This window comes from Ictalurus punctatus, chromosome 5 (assembly GCF_001660625.3).
Source record: "Ictalurus punctatus breed USDA103 chromosome 5, Coco_2.0, whole genome shotgun sequence".
Lineage (NCBI taxonomy): Eukaryota > Metazoa > Chordata > Actinopteri > Siluriformes > Ictaluridae > Ictalurus > Ictalurus punctatus.
In genome coordinates, this window is record NC_030420.2 from 25,059,742 (window position 1) to 25,076,624 (window position 16,883).

The 16,883-nt window shown below is 37.3% G+C and overlaps 1 protein-coding gene across 1 annotated transcript in view; it reads right to left on the reverse strand.

Moving 5' to 3' along the window:
- The window catches only part of tafa3b (TAFA chemokine like family member 3b), a 170,373-nt gene that overhangs the window by 41,882 nt on the left and 111,608 nt on the right, over positions 1–16,883 (reverse strand). Inside the window, exon 4 of the mRNA XM_017467230.3 lies at positions 9,937–10,049. Within this exon, the coding sequence (XP_017322719.1) occupies positions 9,937–10,048 (112 nt within the window). The 5' untranslated portion in view covers position 10,049. The remainder of the gene's footprint in view (positions 1–9,936; positions 10,050–16,883) is intronic.

The window sequence follows — 16,883 nt, forward strand, 5'->3', positions numbered from 1 at the left end:
GGATTTCACTCTCCGAAGCATATATCTCTCCAGCTCTCTCCCAGCTTTGATTCCAAACACTCAACTCTCAAACAAATATCCCGTGGCCCTGTTTTTTTTACTCCTACAACCCAGTGCCAGAGCAGCGAATAATAGCACAGGCAGCCTGAATAAATAACTCAGGATAAAAAGTGACATTTTGATGACTATCCAATCTGGAAGATGACTGTAACTCTGATCGGAAAGAGATAGCATCTTTACTTCTCTGCCTGCTATTTTACTTCTCCTCATCTATTCCTAATTTCTCTGTTGTCATCCAACAGCTTGTCAAGTGTCAGCGACTTGAGTGATCTCTCATTCCTATCTACATCTAAATTATCTGCATTGCCGGTTTCTCTCAGGTCTTGCAGCATGGGTCAACACTGAATACCACACATCGGCTTAACAGTTTTGATGGTAGTATTGATACTTATTGCAACACAAGGGTATAATGATTGCAATGGCAGTCAATGGTGTTGTCCTTAATAGGAGACTTCACCATAATCATATAATTAATAATATAATAGCAGATACAGTGATATCAGATTTAGCACTGCATGTGTTTTTGTGTCCTCTTTCGTTCTTATATGATAGAACTGACCAGAATATTTTCCCTTAAGTGTAATCAACAACTTCCCATCTCTATTTAAGGTGCATGGAAAGTTATAAGCGAGTCAAACTCATGAACAGATGGCCATAATAAATTTCTCGGCTGTAAGCTATAAAATTCCTCTCCTTGAGCCAAAATGCTATGTCTGAATGCTAGAATGTAAATGGTTTAGGTTTTTTGTTGTTGTTTTTTGTCTTTATAATGAAAAGCTCAGCAATGTAGACTGAAATGCTTCATTAGTCAGACGAAGAGGAAAACAGGCAACAGCAGCTGCTGCGACAGAAAGGTAAGCTATTTCAGGAGCTGACATGTGATCCCTCCGAATAAAAATTCAAATAGTGTTGATGTTGATGTACAGTAAGCTTCCATTTTGCATTTTTAATTTGTGGAAAGGGACAGTGGAAAGGGACATCACTTTATTTCAGTTACCGTCTCCAAGTTTCTGAAATACTCAAACCAACCTGTCTAGCACCAACAACCATGCAACAGTTACTGAGATCACATTTTCCGCCCACTCTGATGTTTGATCTGAACATTAACTGAAATTCTTGACCTGCTGCCACATGATTTCATGTACACGTGTAATAAACAGTGAGTGTACAGTTGAAGTATCTGATATGGCCAATGGATATAATTATTCATCCTACAACACAATTCGAAACAGTTATGGCATAGGTATAACATAGTAATAACACTGTAGTAAACATTGTAGCAAATAGACCCAAAATATTAGCGAATATAAAATATTACTTTGCTTTCACTTGCTAATTAAGCCAGTATTTACAAAGAATGCAGAACTAATTAGACTTCACGGGTTCTCCTTATTCTCTACCCTATTAGTCGAGTGAATTCTTTTGATAACCAAACATCAGTCTTTGCCATTAAAACAATTAACAATGTTAAATAGGTCTGGATAGTCAACATAATTAGTCCTTTATCTGTGTAAATGGAATTATAACTGATAAATCAATATAAGTGGGACTAATATATTTACATGTCAATTGTTAGACTATAACTAGTTAATATGAGGTTTAACTTCTTACATGCTCAAGTTGTTCAATGATATATAAAGATACACAGTGTACATGGTTATTAGACTAGTACAACACAATACACATTGATTATTGTCTGTACTGATAGCTAAATGGTCCTATCAGATGTGCAGTTCATTACATTTAAAGGCTAATGTCACTGTAATGCACTATTATTTGGATATTTTCAATGTGTTATCATACTATACACAGGCAAATAAATTACACATACGAATATTAGTTAATATTAGTCAAGTCTAGTGAATATTTACTCTAAATAAGCAGTATTTAAAGTATCTGACAAAACAAAGACTAACAAAAAGTCAGTTCTCTTTAATGTAAAAACACACAATGGGTGAAAAAAAATAATATTAATAATAAAATTAAAATAATAATAAAAAAACACAAATAAAACATAATCTGGTAGTGGTTAATTTCACCTAGCACTGCTTCATTTAGGAAAATTGGTAAAATTCATAAGTATGAACCAATTAGAAATAGGAGAGCAGGCTGCAGTCATTTTATTCTGGAAAAAATAAATAATAAAAATGGAAAAAATAAATAAATAAAATTATTTTTTTTAAATGCTCATTTTTAAGCAGCAGTCACATCTGTCTTTTGCCTTGATATACAGTAATGTACAGTACAGTAATGCAAATTCTGTTTTCACTGACTAAAAACACCTGAATCAACACATAAAATAATTTCCAAACCATATAAGAGCTGGTGCAAGCCAAGCATGTCAGATCAGGGGGAAAAAAGTGCACCATACGAAGTTGACAGAATTGAGACTGAAAAATATTGGAGGATGAAAACTCACAAACTTATTAACCTGAATAATACAACTTGAACAGCAAGGTGTTTAATTATGCCAAATGTTTGTTTTTTTAAGTGTTTGATTTAGAGAATGTCTGTGGGTCTGTGTGTCTGTGTTTGTACTGTGTATACTGTGTGTGTGTGTGTGTGTGTGTGTGTGTGTGTGTGTGTGTGTGTGTGTGTAAAGAACAATAAAGATAAAAGCGCTGTTGAAGATTAATAAATGGTTATGTGTGTGTGTGTGTGTGTGTGTGTGTGTGTGTGTGTGTGTGTGTGTGTGTGTGTGTGTGTGTTATTGAAGCACGTTCTGTAATAATTGCATGCTGAATGTGACCTACATGTTTTATGCCACAGATGGAGCAGAGCAGTGTGGGATAGCAGCACACATGAAAATGTCACATTTTTAATTTCCATCCTGTCTTTCTCTCTTGGGCCATATGGAGAGACTTCACAAACCTAATGCCTAGTCACACACACACACATACACACACACACAGACACTTATATGTTCTCAATGGGTTATTTAAGGATCATTTCTTCCCACAAAGGATAAGAATTTCTCTCTATAGTATCTGTTATGGGGATGTTTAACATACACATACACACACACACACACACACACACACACACACACACACACACACACACACACACACAATATGATCAGTTACATAGCTGGGCTATTTCTTTGCTCAGACACCAGTATGGCCCCCCGACATTGCTGACACAGTCCCAGGTTATTATTATTGTTGTTATTATTATTATGGCAGCCAACTCATCATTTCTCCTGCTTATGCTATGCCACATTAGAGGAAAGTGCTGGAAGGTCTTCTGCATACATGAGCTAACAGATGCCCACGATTGGCTAGTGTCACTATGACTGGCTAAATGCTAAATGACTGGCTAAATATAGGGTGTACTCACACTAGGCAAACTGTACTATGCCCAAGCACATTTGACCCCCAAAGTCAAGTTCGTTTGACTAGAGTGATCACTCTGTATGGTACGCTGAGCCATGCCCATGCCTGCTTGAAGAGGTGGGCTGTGGCACGTTTCAGTTGGACTAAGACACGGTACGCATGTAGTGTGATTGCTAACTGTGTCCAAGCACGAAAACCGAAACATGACATCAGTGATGCGACTGTTACAATTAACAGAATATTTGGGTTTATAATGGGTCTGGTTCTCACCTTTTTGATGAACGGGAATTGTAGTCGGTGAAAGAAAGCTGTAAATTCATCCCTCAATGTCAGCTGCCTCTGTAAAAATTTTCTGATACAGTTAAGTGAAAATTGCTGTGCTACATTAGTGATAACTCTATTAGGAATGTAAGCGGGCCATGTGTCACTGCACCCCAAATGACTCCAAATAAGCCACAAAGTAAGCAAAGTTACAATTATGGACTCCATTGCACTGTGCGAGAGCGCTTTTCTTCCCGTTTTCTTCAAAACAAAAAATGATCATTGCAATGACATAAGCGTGGCCAGGCCTGAGCATTGAGTGCAATGTGTGGACGGGGGACAATCATGCTTGGGCATGGTACAAGGCAACCGGTCCTAGTGTGAGTATGACCTTAGTCTCAGTGGCCACTGCAACGTCTGGTGCTGCATCAGAAGCGCTTTTTGCCTACTGTTTCAATGAATGCTGTCAGCATGGCTTTTTACACTCACTGCTTGCAAGCCATGCTTCCATGGCTGAATGTGAGCTATGTCAAATGCATTGTGAGGTTGAAATATGTCATTCCTTCTTGTAAAGAAGGAGAAGGGCTTTAAATTGTATGTTTCAAGTTATATCAACAACATTGAGGGTCTCAAGCTAACAAGCTAGCTTCGTTAGTGACCGTTCATACTAGAGATGCACCAACGCAAAATTTCTCAGCCAATACCGATTATTCAGATTGATATCGGCCGATACCGATAGTTCTGCCTTTTATGCCTTCTTTTAAATTAATAATAATTAATTCCACAATTCTGAAAGAAATGCAAATAAAAACCTTATTCTCTCCATTTCAACAAGTTGTTTCACAGTAACTGGTCTCACAAACAGAAAACACATTACTCTAATTAACATTAACACATGAACTAAATTCTGAAGATTTCTTAACTTATTGAATGTTATTAATTCATATTAACATTGACTGAAATCTAAAAAGCCTCCTGTTAGTCTCACATTCACTCACCACAAACAAAAGCATTTCTACTTCATCACTGAACAACAAACTGGTAATATATAATATCAACTTTTTTATATATTAATATTAACTGGATATGAAATATACTACTCTACAAATGTATTTTTCTGTGCAATATGTACCTTTTTTGTCAACTCATCTTCATTTAAATCTTTCAATGGTGTACTGGCCCTTTAATTCAGCTTGAGCAGCTTGGCAAAAACTTTTTCGATTTGACGCTGGAACTCCCGCTTCATTGCTGCAGCGTCCGGGGTAAAATTTTAGCGGTGCAGAGCTTACAGAGATTACAAACTGCAGTTTTGTCATCATTCCGCACAAGAGACATCATCTTTACACACAGCATGAAATCGATGTGTTTCCCGCCCTCTTCTGATTGACAGGATATAATCGGCCCAGATCTTCGGATGTTTCTAAACTATCGGCCAATGGCCCATAGCGGGAAAAATTGCATCTCTAGTTCAGACTCATACGTTTAATTTTCGATCTAGTTAAGCTTTTTTATTTTTAGATATTCTGTTTTTAATATTATGCATAATATTTAATATTTATTGTGTTTTCTAATATCAGCCTGCTATTATTTACTATACTGAGCTGCTTTGCCAAACCCTGAACATGTACATACTCACTTAAAGCAGACAAAAAATAAACTCTTTAAAACATTATGTTACGTATAAAAGATAGTTGAGAATGTGACATTACCTTCGGGAACTTTATCTTTAGCACGGACCCTTTTTCAGTAGTCAGTGTCCTGTGGGAGTTGATGGCTCTATCAAATCATCACACTTAAAGTGACGACTCTTGTATTAGGAGTGATGTCTCACACCAGATATTGTGAATCCACTTCTTTACGTGTTTCATTTTGTCAGTTATTTTTTTATTTAGTCTTAGTCCTGTGTCAAATCTTATGTGTCAAAGTTTTATCATATTTAGTCAAGATTAGCCTGTTTTTGTTAGTTTAGTTTTAGTTGAGTAAAGGTCTGGGAATTTCAGTATTATATTATTCAAAGAAAACTCAGGATTTTAGTCAACTGGTGACATTTTGGTCACTGAAAACTCTGTAAAAATTTTCAGCCATAAGCTTATTTCAGCCATAAGCTAACATAACTGAATAAGGGTGTTAAAAAAAACATTTCAGGTATGTGCACGCAGCTTTATTCATATCAATGTTCTTACTATCAAATTTGTTAAAGTAATAATTTCTATTAAGATTTTCAGCTCCAGTAAGACTCTGTTAACTTGGTCTGATTGCATGCTGATAGAGAAGAGTTCCCATAGGCACGTCAACATCACGCTATTACACACAGAATATCCCTGCTATGCATATATATATATATATATATATATATATATATATATATATATATATATATATATATATATATATATATATATATAATTAGTTGTGAACATTAGTTAATCCAAATATGACAGAACGTTTACTACTACCACAGTTTGCTATCAGATAATACTGTATCGGAAGTTCATGTAGCCGCTGAGGTTTCAGCAGAAATACGTAGGCAGTAGGCTGTAGGCAGTAGTTCATACACAGTATATTGTGAAATGGTACCATCTCCTATTTTAATCATGTCTTTGTTTAGACAAAAAAAAAATCATGCTTTTACAAACAAACCATCTCCTTAGCAGTGTGTGACATTAGAGTTTTCACACCTAGTTCGCTAAAGTCTGTACCAGAGATTACATTTTTTTTGTGACATTGTATCTTTTTTCTTTTATTCTGCTTGATTTCACATTGCACTTTCTTTCATGAACACTTCTTATTGGTTCTCATTCAAGGATGTTTTTCCTCTAGGTCATATGAGTGCATTTTTTATTATTGAAAAAGATTGAATAATATCCTTGTTAATTACCAGTTAATTCAAATAATCATTGATATCAGTTCAGCGCTTTCTAGGGATATTTCTACACCCACTTATGGAGCTATTTCTATTGTTCATTAAGATGGAATATTCCTCCAAATGTATTTAATCCATGTAAAATATAACAAATGCATATGCATGGAGGTACATGTGCTCAAAATATAAATAGTCTACATTTTGTTCTACAGGGAGAGGTGGTCTTATTTCTCCATGTTAATACAGAGTCTTGTAAATCATTCTCTGTGCAATTACTGTTGCAAATGGAACAAACCATGCAGGGGGGTAGTGACAGATTCCACAGTCTGTGTAAAACCAAATGTTATTAGAGACACAAGCGCATAGTCGCTTTCACATAAGTTTTGGTGCCTTTGTAAAATAAAAATAAAAAAGCATTGTGTTCTCATCAGTAATGAACTGAACCAGGGTCCATAGCCATAAACTACTGTAGGTGCCCATTTCATTTGATTGACAGCTGAAAGAACGATAACACTATTTGCATTTTGCAACAATAAAATATCCCGTTATTAATACCTTAAAGACACATTTAAACTATATTTATATGTGCGAAATTGATCGGAAATATATTTTCCATGTCAAGATGATTTGTTTTCATGTGTAAAATTATCAATAATTTTGTGTTTGTTTTGTTTTTTAATGATATCATGCATTGGGATTTTGTTTCTGGTTCAATCCTGAGTTCAGGTTATTGGCAGTGTGGAATTTCATATGTTCTACCCATGTTTGTGTGGGTCTCCTCACGCCTCTTAAAAACATGCAATTAGGTGGACTAACTACGCCATGAGGTGAACCCTCGCCTTTTCTCAACCCACTACTGAATAAATTTTTATTTTTGCATTAAAAAAAATGGTTTTACTTATATTAGTTCAAATAATAAAAATATATTTGTAAAAAACATTTGAAGTTTTTTTTTAGAGAGAGTAGTTGGTAAATTGTTGCGGTGTGGCAACAATGTGCAATGGTGGAAATTATCATATAGTCAAAAATAATATAAAATGTACAAGATTCCAATTCCAATTACTGCATTTTGCAGACTACAAGCTGCAGAATGTTTTTTGCCACCTAGTAAAAGTTATACCTTTTAGAAAGGAATTACAGTTGTTAAAAATATGTGGATTGGATTTACTCACTCAAAATACATACAAACATTAGATCCAAACACGTTTTAGGTGAAGTGTCTTTTTAATACTTTCTCTTGAAACTTTTGAATATTTTGAAAATAAGGTGCGATTGGAAAATGTCTGAAATTATAACCGTTCTTCTTAACTCGGAAGTGAAAAATATAAACATACTACTGGAGAAACCTAGTTTCTTTTTTGCTATGTTTCAATTCATGAATGCACCTGTTTAAATGAAAAAAAATAATAATTAATTAACATCTCAGATAGTGTTTAAATTTTTCCCTTAAGTAGTTTTGCCTAAACATTGAACAATCAAATTTTGAGAGCCCTCGATTGATGACCTTCACCATGCCATATGATTCCAGAAAAAGAAGTGTCATGTGACACTTCCTGGTCATGTGACATGGCATTTTTTTGTTATGTCAAAGTTAAAGCCCCCCTTTTCCAGTTACATAGGAAAATAGTAGTTTGGTATTATTGGCTATCAAAAAATTTAATTAATTGTTGCCATATGGTAGCCACGCAGTAAAGTGTTAACTTAGGAATTCTTTACTAAAAGGTCTTCACAAAAGCTTTGTGAATAGCTTTTAAGGAGAAACTCTTAGTTAAGAACTTTTAGTGCCACATAGGAGAACACTTAGTGGCAAGATACGTTTTGTGTAAATAGCCTGTGGGCATGAAACTATGTTTACTTCAGTGAGTTGGAGGTAGAGAGAGTGAGTTAAAAGGGGAAGCAGGAGGATGCCTAAGGACGCAAGGACAGTGAGGTGAGAAATGGTTAAGGTCTGACACATACCATGATCTACTGGGCTTTAGACCAATGTGACCTAAGACACTTTTGTCTTACTATTGATTGTGTGCCATTGACTATATACTGAGTCTAGTATTTGGATGGGTGTATTTGGGACACGTCAAAGGAAGGCCTCATACATTACAGGACATAAGGGCACAGGACATCATCTATTCAAGACACACACACACAAACTCACAGGGCAGGGGGCTCAGGACACAATACTGGAAGTCAGCCATTACTCTTCCGTGTTCAAAACTCTTGACAGACTCATTTCTCTGCCCTCCATCCTCACCTCAGCCCAATGCTTTATATTTGCAGTTTCATCTGGATGAGATCTCCTAGTTTCATCTAGATGAGCCTTTTTTAGTCCTTCTCTCTTCCGCTGCTAGTTTTTCTCTGCTTGTCTTATTCTCACCTCTCTCCCTTACCCTCTCTTTCACCACTTTGTTTCTTGAGTTCATCAGTTACATGTGAATGATTCACTCATAAACAATGACCCACACTAATTATGATGAATTTATACTGTGTAGATACATGCACATCTGTTTAGCTGATTAGCTGTTCCCTTATCTCTGATCCACTCTGATTGGCTTGAAGCTCCTCCAATCATAATCAGTCATCTGAGAAAGGAGCACCACACACACATAACATACACAGACGGAAATGATCTCATGATTAATGAATGAAATAAACATCCCTCTCTCTTTTTCCTTCTCCCTTGTAAATTTGCACACACACACACACACACACACACACACACACACACACACACACACACACACACACACAGACATACACACACAGACATACACACACAGAATACTGTATATACAACAATATTTACAAAAATCCAATTCCATACAGCCCACAATTGTGCCCCAGTTAAAATGTCACATTTAGCATATAATAAGATAGGCATTAACACATAGTGAAGGAGTAATTATTGAGGCACTAGCCATGTAATTGCAAAATTGACAAGGTAATGGATGATAAAGACCCCAGAACATTATCACCAAATAAGCTAATCTTTCTACAAAGGTTTGTAAAATTATTTCAAATCCTTCACTAGCTCATTACCTTCCATTTAAGAACTTACCCAAAACCAAATAATACTCTACCATGCACTGCCTTATCGAGTCCATATAGTCTGATTACTGCAGACACATTTAAATCACTGACAGAAATGGCATTCCCAAAATACAGCATGCCTGACCATGGCATTAGCATTCTACTAGCAAAGCAGCTAATTATCTTGCTGGGTCCAGTATTACTAGACTACATGAACAGTCAGTAAAAAAAAAAGTTATGAATGCATATGCTTACAACCAGAGTTTAGACACTTTTTATACTTCATTCATGTCAAATTCTAGTGTCCAGGCTTACTTGCTAAAAAAAATATATAAAATGAATGTAAATGATAGCACTGAATGAAGCTAGTACCCAAACTGAACTTTAACTCACCTATATGGTTGCGGTGTGAGGAAGCCAGAGCCAGACGCCCCCAGAGAGACAGCAGGGCCAGGGTGAGCAGCAGCAGCCACGCACACACACTCTGTACATCCCGCTCCCGCATTCTGAAACACATGCACACACACACACACACACACACACACACACACACACAGAGTAAGTTTTCTTCACATTGAGACTAACTTCTTCCACAAACAGGCAGAAATGAGAAAAACAATAAAACTCCCCAACAGGAATAGCTGACATCCCAACTCAATTGGACTCCACACTGCATTTAAGGAAATATATATTTGGACAAATGTCTGTCTGTCTGTCTTTCTGTCTGTCTCTGTGATTGTATATATGTATGTTTGGATATAAATCATTCTATTTAAATAGAAATGGGGCAGTAGTGGCTTAGCGTTTAAGGCTCTGGGTTACTGATCGGAAGGTCGGGGGTTTAAGCCCCAGCACTGCCAAGCTGCCACTGTTGGGCCCTTGAGCGAGGCCCTTAACCCTCTCTGCTCCAGGGGCGCTGTATCATGGCTGACCCTGCGCTCTGACCCCAGTTTCCTAACATGCTGGGGTATGCAAAGAAAAGAATTTCACTGTGCTCTAATGTATATGTGACCAATAAAGACTCATTATCATTATTATTATTAAATGTGGAGTTCTTTTTTAACCTATATGTGCAAGTATGTTTTTTTTTTTTCCAGTTGTACCTACATTTTCTGTCAAACTGAGTTGGTTCTACTGCAACCCTGACCAAGTAGTTACTTTCCTTGAGGTACGGTGTTGATTGTCTTTGGGGCCTGTTTGGGTGAGTCACCCCCCTTTTCCCAAGTTATCAGCTGAGGGACAGGACTTTCATCTTATACCAGTTTCCTACCCCATTCCAAAGACATGCATTGTAGGCTGTAGGACCTCAGTGCACAAGATCGTAAGCATAAGATAAGCATAAGATCACCCATCACATAAGCCATAAATCATGAGCCCATGTGTGCAGACTTTAGGGCACCAAGCCAATTACAGCTCATGGAAGATTGCTGGGTTCTCACTGTCCTGTGAACAATGGATGATCCCTTACTGATTAGCAAACCTCTCTTAAACTCACTGATCTAGACCTCTGGCAGAGACATGGTTGCTGGCCTACAAGATGAAAGCCCTGTCCCTCAGCTGATAACTTAGGGAAAAGGGGGGTGACTCACCCAATCAGGCTCCAAGGACAATCAACACAGGCAAGCCCCTTTTGTTCTCTCAGATCACAGTCTTTATCACACTGGTCACACCAACCACATTAGGCACCTCATATATTCTAAGGGTACATTTATACGACAATGATGTACTAAAAACGGAAAAGTTTTTGCTTTGCATTTTCGATAAGTTTCGCGTACAGCTGACAGCGTTGTCAAAACGATCCCCATTCACACGGATCCGTGAAAACGACTAAAAACGCTGTATTATGCATGCCAGGACAGTAGTTGGCGATGTCACTTTCTAGAGAAACACCATGCGCCTGCACACATAAGCATTCATGTCAACATGTCCACCGTATTGATCTGGGCAAGACTTCCTATATACAAATACAAGTAAATGGTGGAGCCGTGGTTTTTCTGAATAAAAAGCACAATAACGTGCTTACAATAACATTTCTCAAATGATTTCAATGGTTTATGATCTACGTGGAGTAAAAAAAAAAAAGTTCTGTCCCCAGTTACTTAGCATCTCGACAGTTAGACTTGAAAAATTATTTATGGTCATAAGGAATTGTGAAAACTCACGCTTGTCAAGCATGGATTTGGTTTATTTTTCTTGGTTAATAAATGCTGACATACCTAATATAATATAATTTAATGTACATTAAATGTGTATAAAGATTTTTTCATTGTGGAAATGAATTTTTCTGTCTTCAACCCCATCTTTTAAGTTTTGCTTGTGCTCTAGGTCAGAATTATTTTATCAAAGTGTGTTCATTTGTAAATACTGAAAAATAGTGCATCTTTAAGTACTAAAAATTGACCATCAATGTACCAAAATGGAACAAAATCGGTAAATACAAATCAAATAGCGGGGCAATGGCAGTCAGTCTGCTTTCTATACTGTATTAGCAATAAAAGGATACAAATATACTCCAAAACAGACAATTACAAAGATAATTATAACATTTTGAATACCCTTTGTCGGTGTAGATGTGGGTTAATAATTCAGCATATGTAACAAATGCGTCTCCGCTGGTCGTAGTAGTGATGCGGTAAATCTACACTTTGAAGAAGTGTATCTAATCTACACTGAAGAAGCGTCAATAAACTCAAAATCATGAGCAGTACCAGCACAGTCTTGTAGTCCTCTATTGTAGTTTTGAATGTCTCACGTGTTGTTTTGAAGTACTCGTGCGCATGCCTATAGACTGAACGCATAATACACATGCTTATGATGCCATCATTTTCACAGATTCTCGTTTTTGTATATTTATAAGGAGACAAAAACTTGCACTTTGAAACCTGTTTTCAAAGGTTTACGTTGTCAGGCTGCAAAACGCCATTGTCATGTAAATGAACAGCCAAAACGCATAAAAAGTGTTCCATTTTTAGGTGAAAATGTTGTCATATAAATGGCCTTAAAAGACCAAGGACTGCAAGAATAATACAATAACAATAACTGAAGTTGCCTATTTTCTTCTATATGTTACCCTAATTATCATGATTGTAACCACAAAGTTGCATTTAGTCATTTGATTGTTTAACATCCTTAATATAATTGATTATGGATATAGGTGTGTGATTAATTATTAGTAATGTGTTAACAGCTACCAACATATGTCTTATTTGGTATGTGTGTGTTCCTTGAGTGATTTCCTTAATAAGGAAAATCGAGTAGAATGTTGTTAGGTATAAGTACCAACAGTTGGGACTAAAAGTTTGATCCAGCCTCTATAAAACGAAGAAAAGAAAAGGTATGAAATTATGTGACCACAAATACAATGGACTGAGTAAAGTCATGGGCGGAGAATGTAGCTACACCCCGCCCCAACTTCACGCTGATTGGAGCAAAACTTTTTGGGTTCTGCCCAGCTTGGAAAAGTTAAAACCCTTGGACACCATGGAAACAATGAGTTCTTTTAAACCAACACTTTCAGAGAGTTCTCCTCAATCAACATCTTCGGGGAGTCCTCATCAACTAACAACAGCCGCAAAGTCGTCTTCAACCAACATCTGCAGAAGTACTCCAATCAACATCTTAAGGAATTCTCTTTTCAACTAACATTTGTAAGAGTACATAACATCTGTGTGAACCAGTTCCTGCCAAGCTTCCTAAGTCTAGTCGGGAAAGAACCAGAAGGGCCGCTACCAAGCTCCACAGGCAAGCTGCCTACGAGACTCTACTCCGTTCACCATTCCGATTGGTCTTCCTAGACGCCGCTCAAAAGCAAACAGACCTCTGAAGAATCCCCACCAACTGGAATCCCTTCTGCACAACAACGTACAGAGGGAATTCCCCATCAGAAATCAAGTAAGCACCTCCAGGTCTCAGTCGAAGCTGGTGTATTTAATAGAGCCCTTCCAAAACAGAGCAAAAATAAAATTAATTGTTGATGGTTTGTTCAGGTCAAGGTCTAAGAACAGCGTACAGTGTTAAAACTAGGGAGCCATTAATTCTCTGTCAAAGCTACTTTCACCCCCTTTGTTTGTATAGGTGCGTGTGTGTGCGTGTGCACGTTCGCCTCACACCTCCAGGGTTGGGGGTTTGATTCCCACCGTGGCCCTGTGTGTGCACGGAGTTTGCATGTTCTCCCCATGCTGCGGGGGTTTCCTCCAGGTACTCCAGTTTCCTCCATGCATGGTAGGTGGATTGGCATTTCCAAAGTGTCCATAGTGTTTGAATGGGTGTATGAATCACTGCACCCGGGGGCCATCTTCAGTCGTCTTCACTCAGAACTGAATCATGGTGGTCACTGGGAAGTGAGAATGAGGCCGATGCTGCGCAAGTCTTTCTATAATCCAACTCACAAGTCGAGTCCCAGTTTGTGTTCTCCATAATGGAGGTGGAAATGGAAACTTCAGTCGTCGTTACTGTGTATTGGAATAGTTTAATAAAGTCTTGTCTGATTTTAATAGCAAGTGTCTCTTATCTATATTTAGGATTTATTGCCTTAAGTTGTCCGATCTTGTTATTGTGCTCATAATTCATGTTTAACATCAGGATATTATTACCTGTGGCCACAGGATTAATATCCTAGCCAGACTTAAGTTACATTAAGTTCAACTCATCAGTGGACGAATAGTTGATCAGCTGTTGAAATAATAAGTTTGCACATTTCCCCCGTTTTGAGCTCAATCTAACAAAAGGAAAAGCTCATTTTTCCCTACAAGGCCAATTGGCATTTCCAAATTGCCTGTAGTGAGTGAATGTGTGTGCGATTGTGCCCTGTGGTATTAGTATAAATATGACACATAGCTGTTTGCTTTGACTTGAATGGAGTCAAAAGTTTGACATGTAACAGAAAGGGTAATGTTTTAAATGTCAGTTTGGAGGACAACACACAGCTCCGGTTCAGATAAAAATCAATACTGCAATTCAGTGAGAGATTATTTTACTCTTCAGCATGAGAATGGTGCAAGTGTACTTTTGTTTCCTAATAAAAAATTAATCTGGAATTTAATTCTATAGGAATGTGAACAGAGATGAGCCATCACGTTCAGTGAATGTCATCTAAAGAGAAGGCGACTGGAATGAGAACACACGTGACTTTTTAGGTAAGCTGATCATATAGGAAGACAGGTCGTTTGTCAGACCTGACCAACTGACTGCTTTAGGAAGAGGTTGGGATATTTTATTCCATTTGGCAAGGAGAGCACCTACAACGAGCACACTCGATAACAGGCTCATGTCTCCTGGCTGGCTGAAGGCCCAGTGCTGTGACAGTCAGGCTCTTTTTAAAATAACGCCACAGAGGAGAAAAAATTCACAGACACTCAGATTTCACAAAGATATACAAAGATATGTAATAATCCTGTAGAGTAAGAGTGACAGATGTAGAAAGATAGAAAGCAATAGGAAGACAGTGAAAGAGAGTCAGATGGATATAGGAAAGAAAAGGGAGAGAGAGAAGGCATTTAGAAAGACATAAAAAAAATGAAACAGGAGACAGTAAAGATAACAAGAAAGCAAGATGGAAATTCTCAGAGAGATAGAGAAGGTGATAAAAAGACAGAAGAACAAGAGACATGTGAGTTTGCACAATTTCAATAGGCTGTTGTGAGAATGTATAAAATTATGTAGATTTATTGTCCTAATTATCTCAGTATATAACGTCCCTGTGGGGACAGTAAGAGATTTCACACAGAGACGGCTGAAAATTAAACAAACAAGGCGGCAGAAATTAAAGAAATGTGAATCAGAATGAATTCAATCTGATCATTTGTATATATGTCAAACCAATATATTTCATGGTGACTTCAGAAAATGACTTTAAATTCTGCTGTGTGACTGCCCCAAAAAGTGAGACACAGAGAGAATGTCTACTGCTAAAACTCACCATGTCACTGTGCTAGGAGAGGATATGCCAAGACTAAGCTTTTCTGATTTTAAGAAAAAGAAAATTTATGGTATATATGTGTCTTTTGCAACTATGTTATAAACGGGAGGGAGTGGCGGGGGGGGTTTCAGGGTGGATAGAGAGAGTCAAGAAGAAGGGGGAAAGAAAAAGAGAGAAAGAAAGAGACAGGGAGAGCTGCCATATACACAACTCTACACATGCCCCTATCCATCACCTCTATAATCAACCTCTCCTTCACACTGTCTGGAGTTGTTAAACTACAGGACATCATCACCTTCCACACACTCAGTGATCAATACACTCTATGATCAATAGCTGGTCCAAAAGCCAAAATGCCACTCAGGACAGTGAAATAAAGCATGGTGCCTAAGTGTAATGAGTGAATCATCATGCCCAGTCCACATGTGATATGGTAGGACTAAATTATATCACAATGAAATATTCACAAAGTTTCGCAGGTACTATAAGTAGTTTTATAACAATGAACAACACTAACCAGAGCTGAGCTCCGATGTTATGACATACAATTCTGTACTTAGTTAGCTAGCTAGCCCAGTTTGCATGGCCAGAGGGAACTTGCCATGTAGCTTGCTAGATAAATCAAACATGTTTTCTAACAGTAATGTTTGCTTAACTTAATGGGAATAGATTTGAAAATGTTTTCACTTTTGTAGTTAAATTAAGGCCCCGAGACAGAAACAGATAAGCAGATTATCAATATTGAAAACTCATTATTATAACTTGAATCAAACTTAAATTCAACAAGAGTCAGATTCAACAAGAGTTTTGGTTTGTTTGTTTGTTTGTTTGTTTGTTTGTTTGTGATTGTTTCAGCCAAAAATGCTTGATATTGCTGCTGCTTTTTTCAAAATTGATGGTGTTTTTTCCATGCTTTTTGAATTGGACTACTTGACTTGGCGAAATTGCAGTTGCACAAAATTGTCTTTCGCAGTGATGTTTCTTGGTAAACGAGACCTTTAAGCTGTACTCTTATTTGACACAAGTGAATCAAAGAGGGCTTTGGCTGAATGCAAATTGTGATGGCTCCACATGACATGTCTTGGCCCAAATCTGTACAATCCGGACAATCTGTAGTAATTTTGAAAAACTACAAGTTCCTCTGAATATTTGCTTAATTTTACATCAGTTTCTGTGCAAAATCCTGGAGGGACTGTTTAGTGCATAGTATGTCATTGTGCTGAATGTTACTGACTCACAGGGAGGTAAAAATGGTCATGAGCAAGGAAATGCAGCTGAGGTAAGGGTAAGCAGATTTTTTATTACCGTTCAGTTATTGTATTTGGTGCAAATGGTAATCTAAAAAAAATCTTATATAATCATAATCAATATTTCCTGGTCCTATAAGATTTCCTTTTAAGACCAGTTCGCCATGGATGCTGAC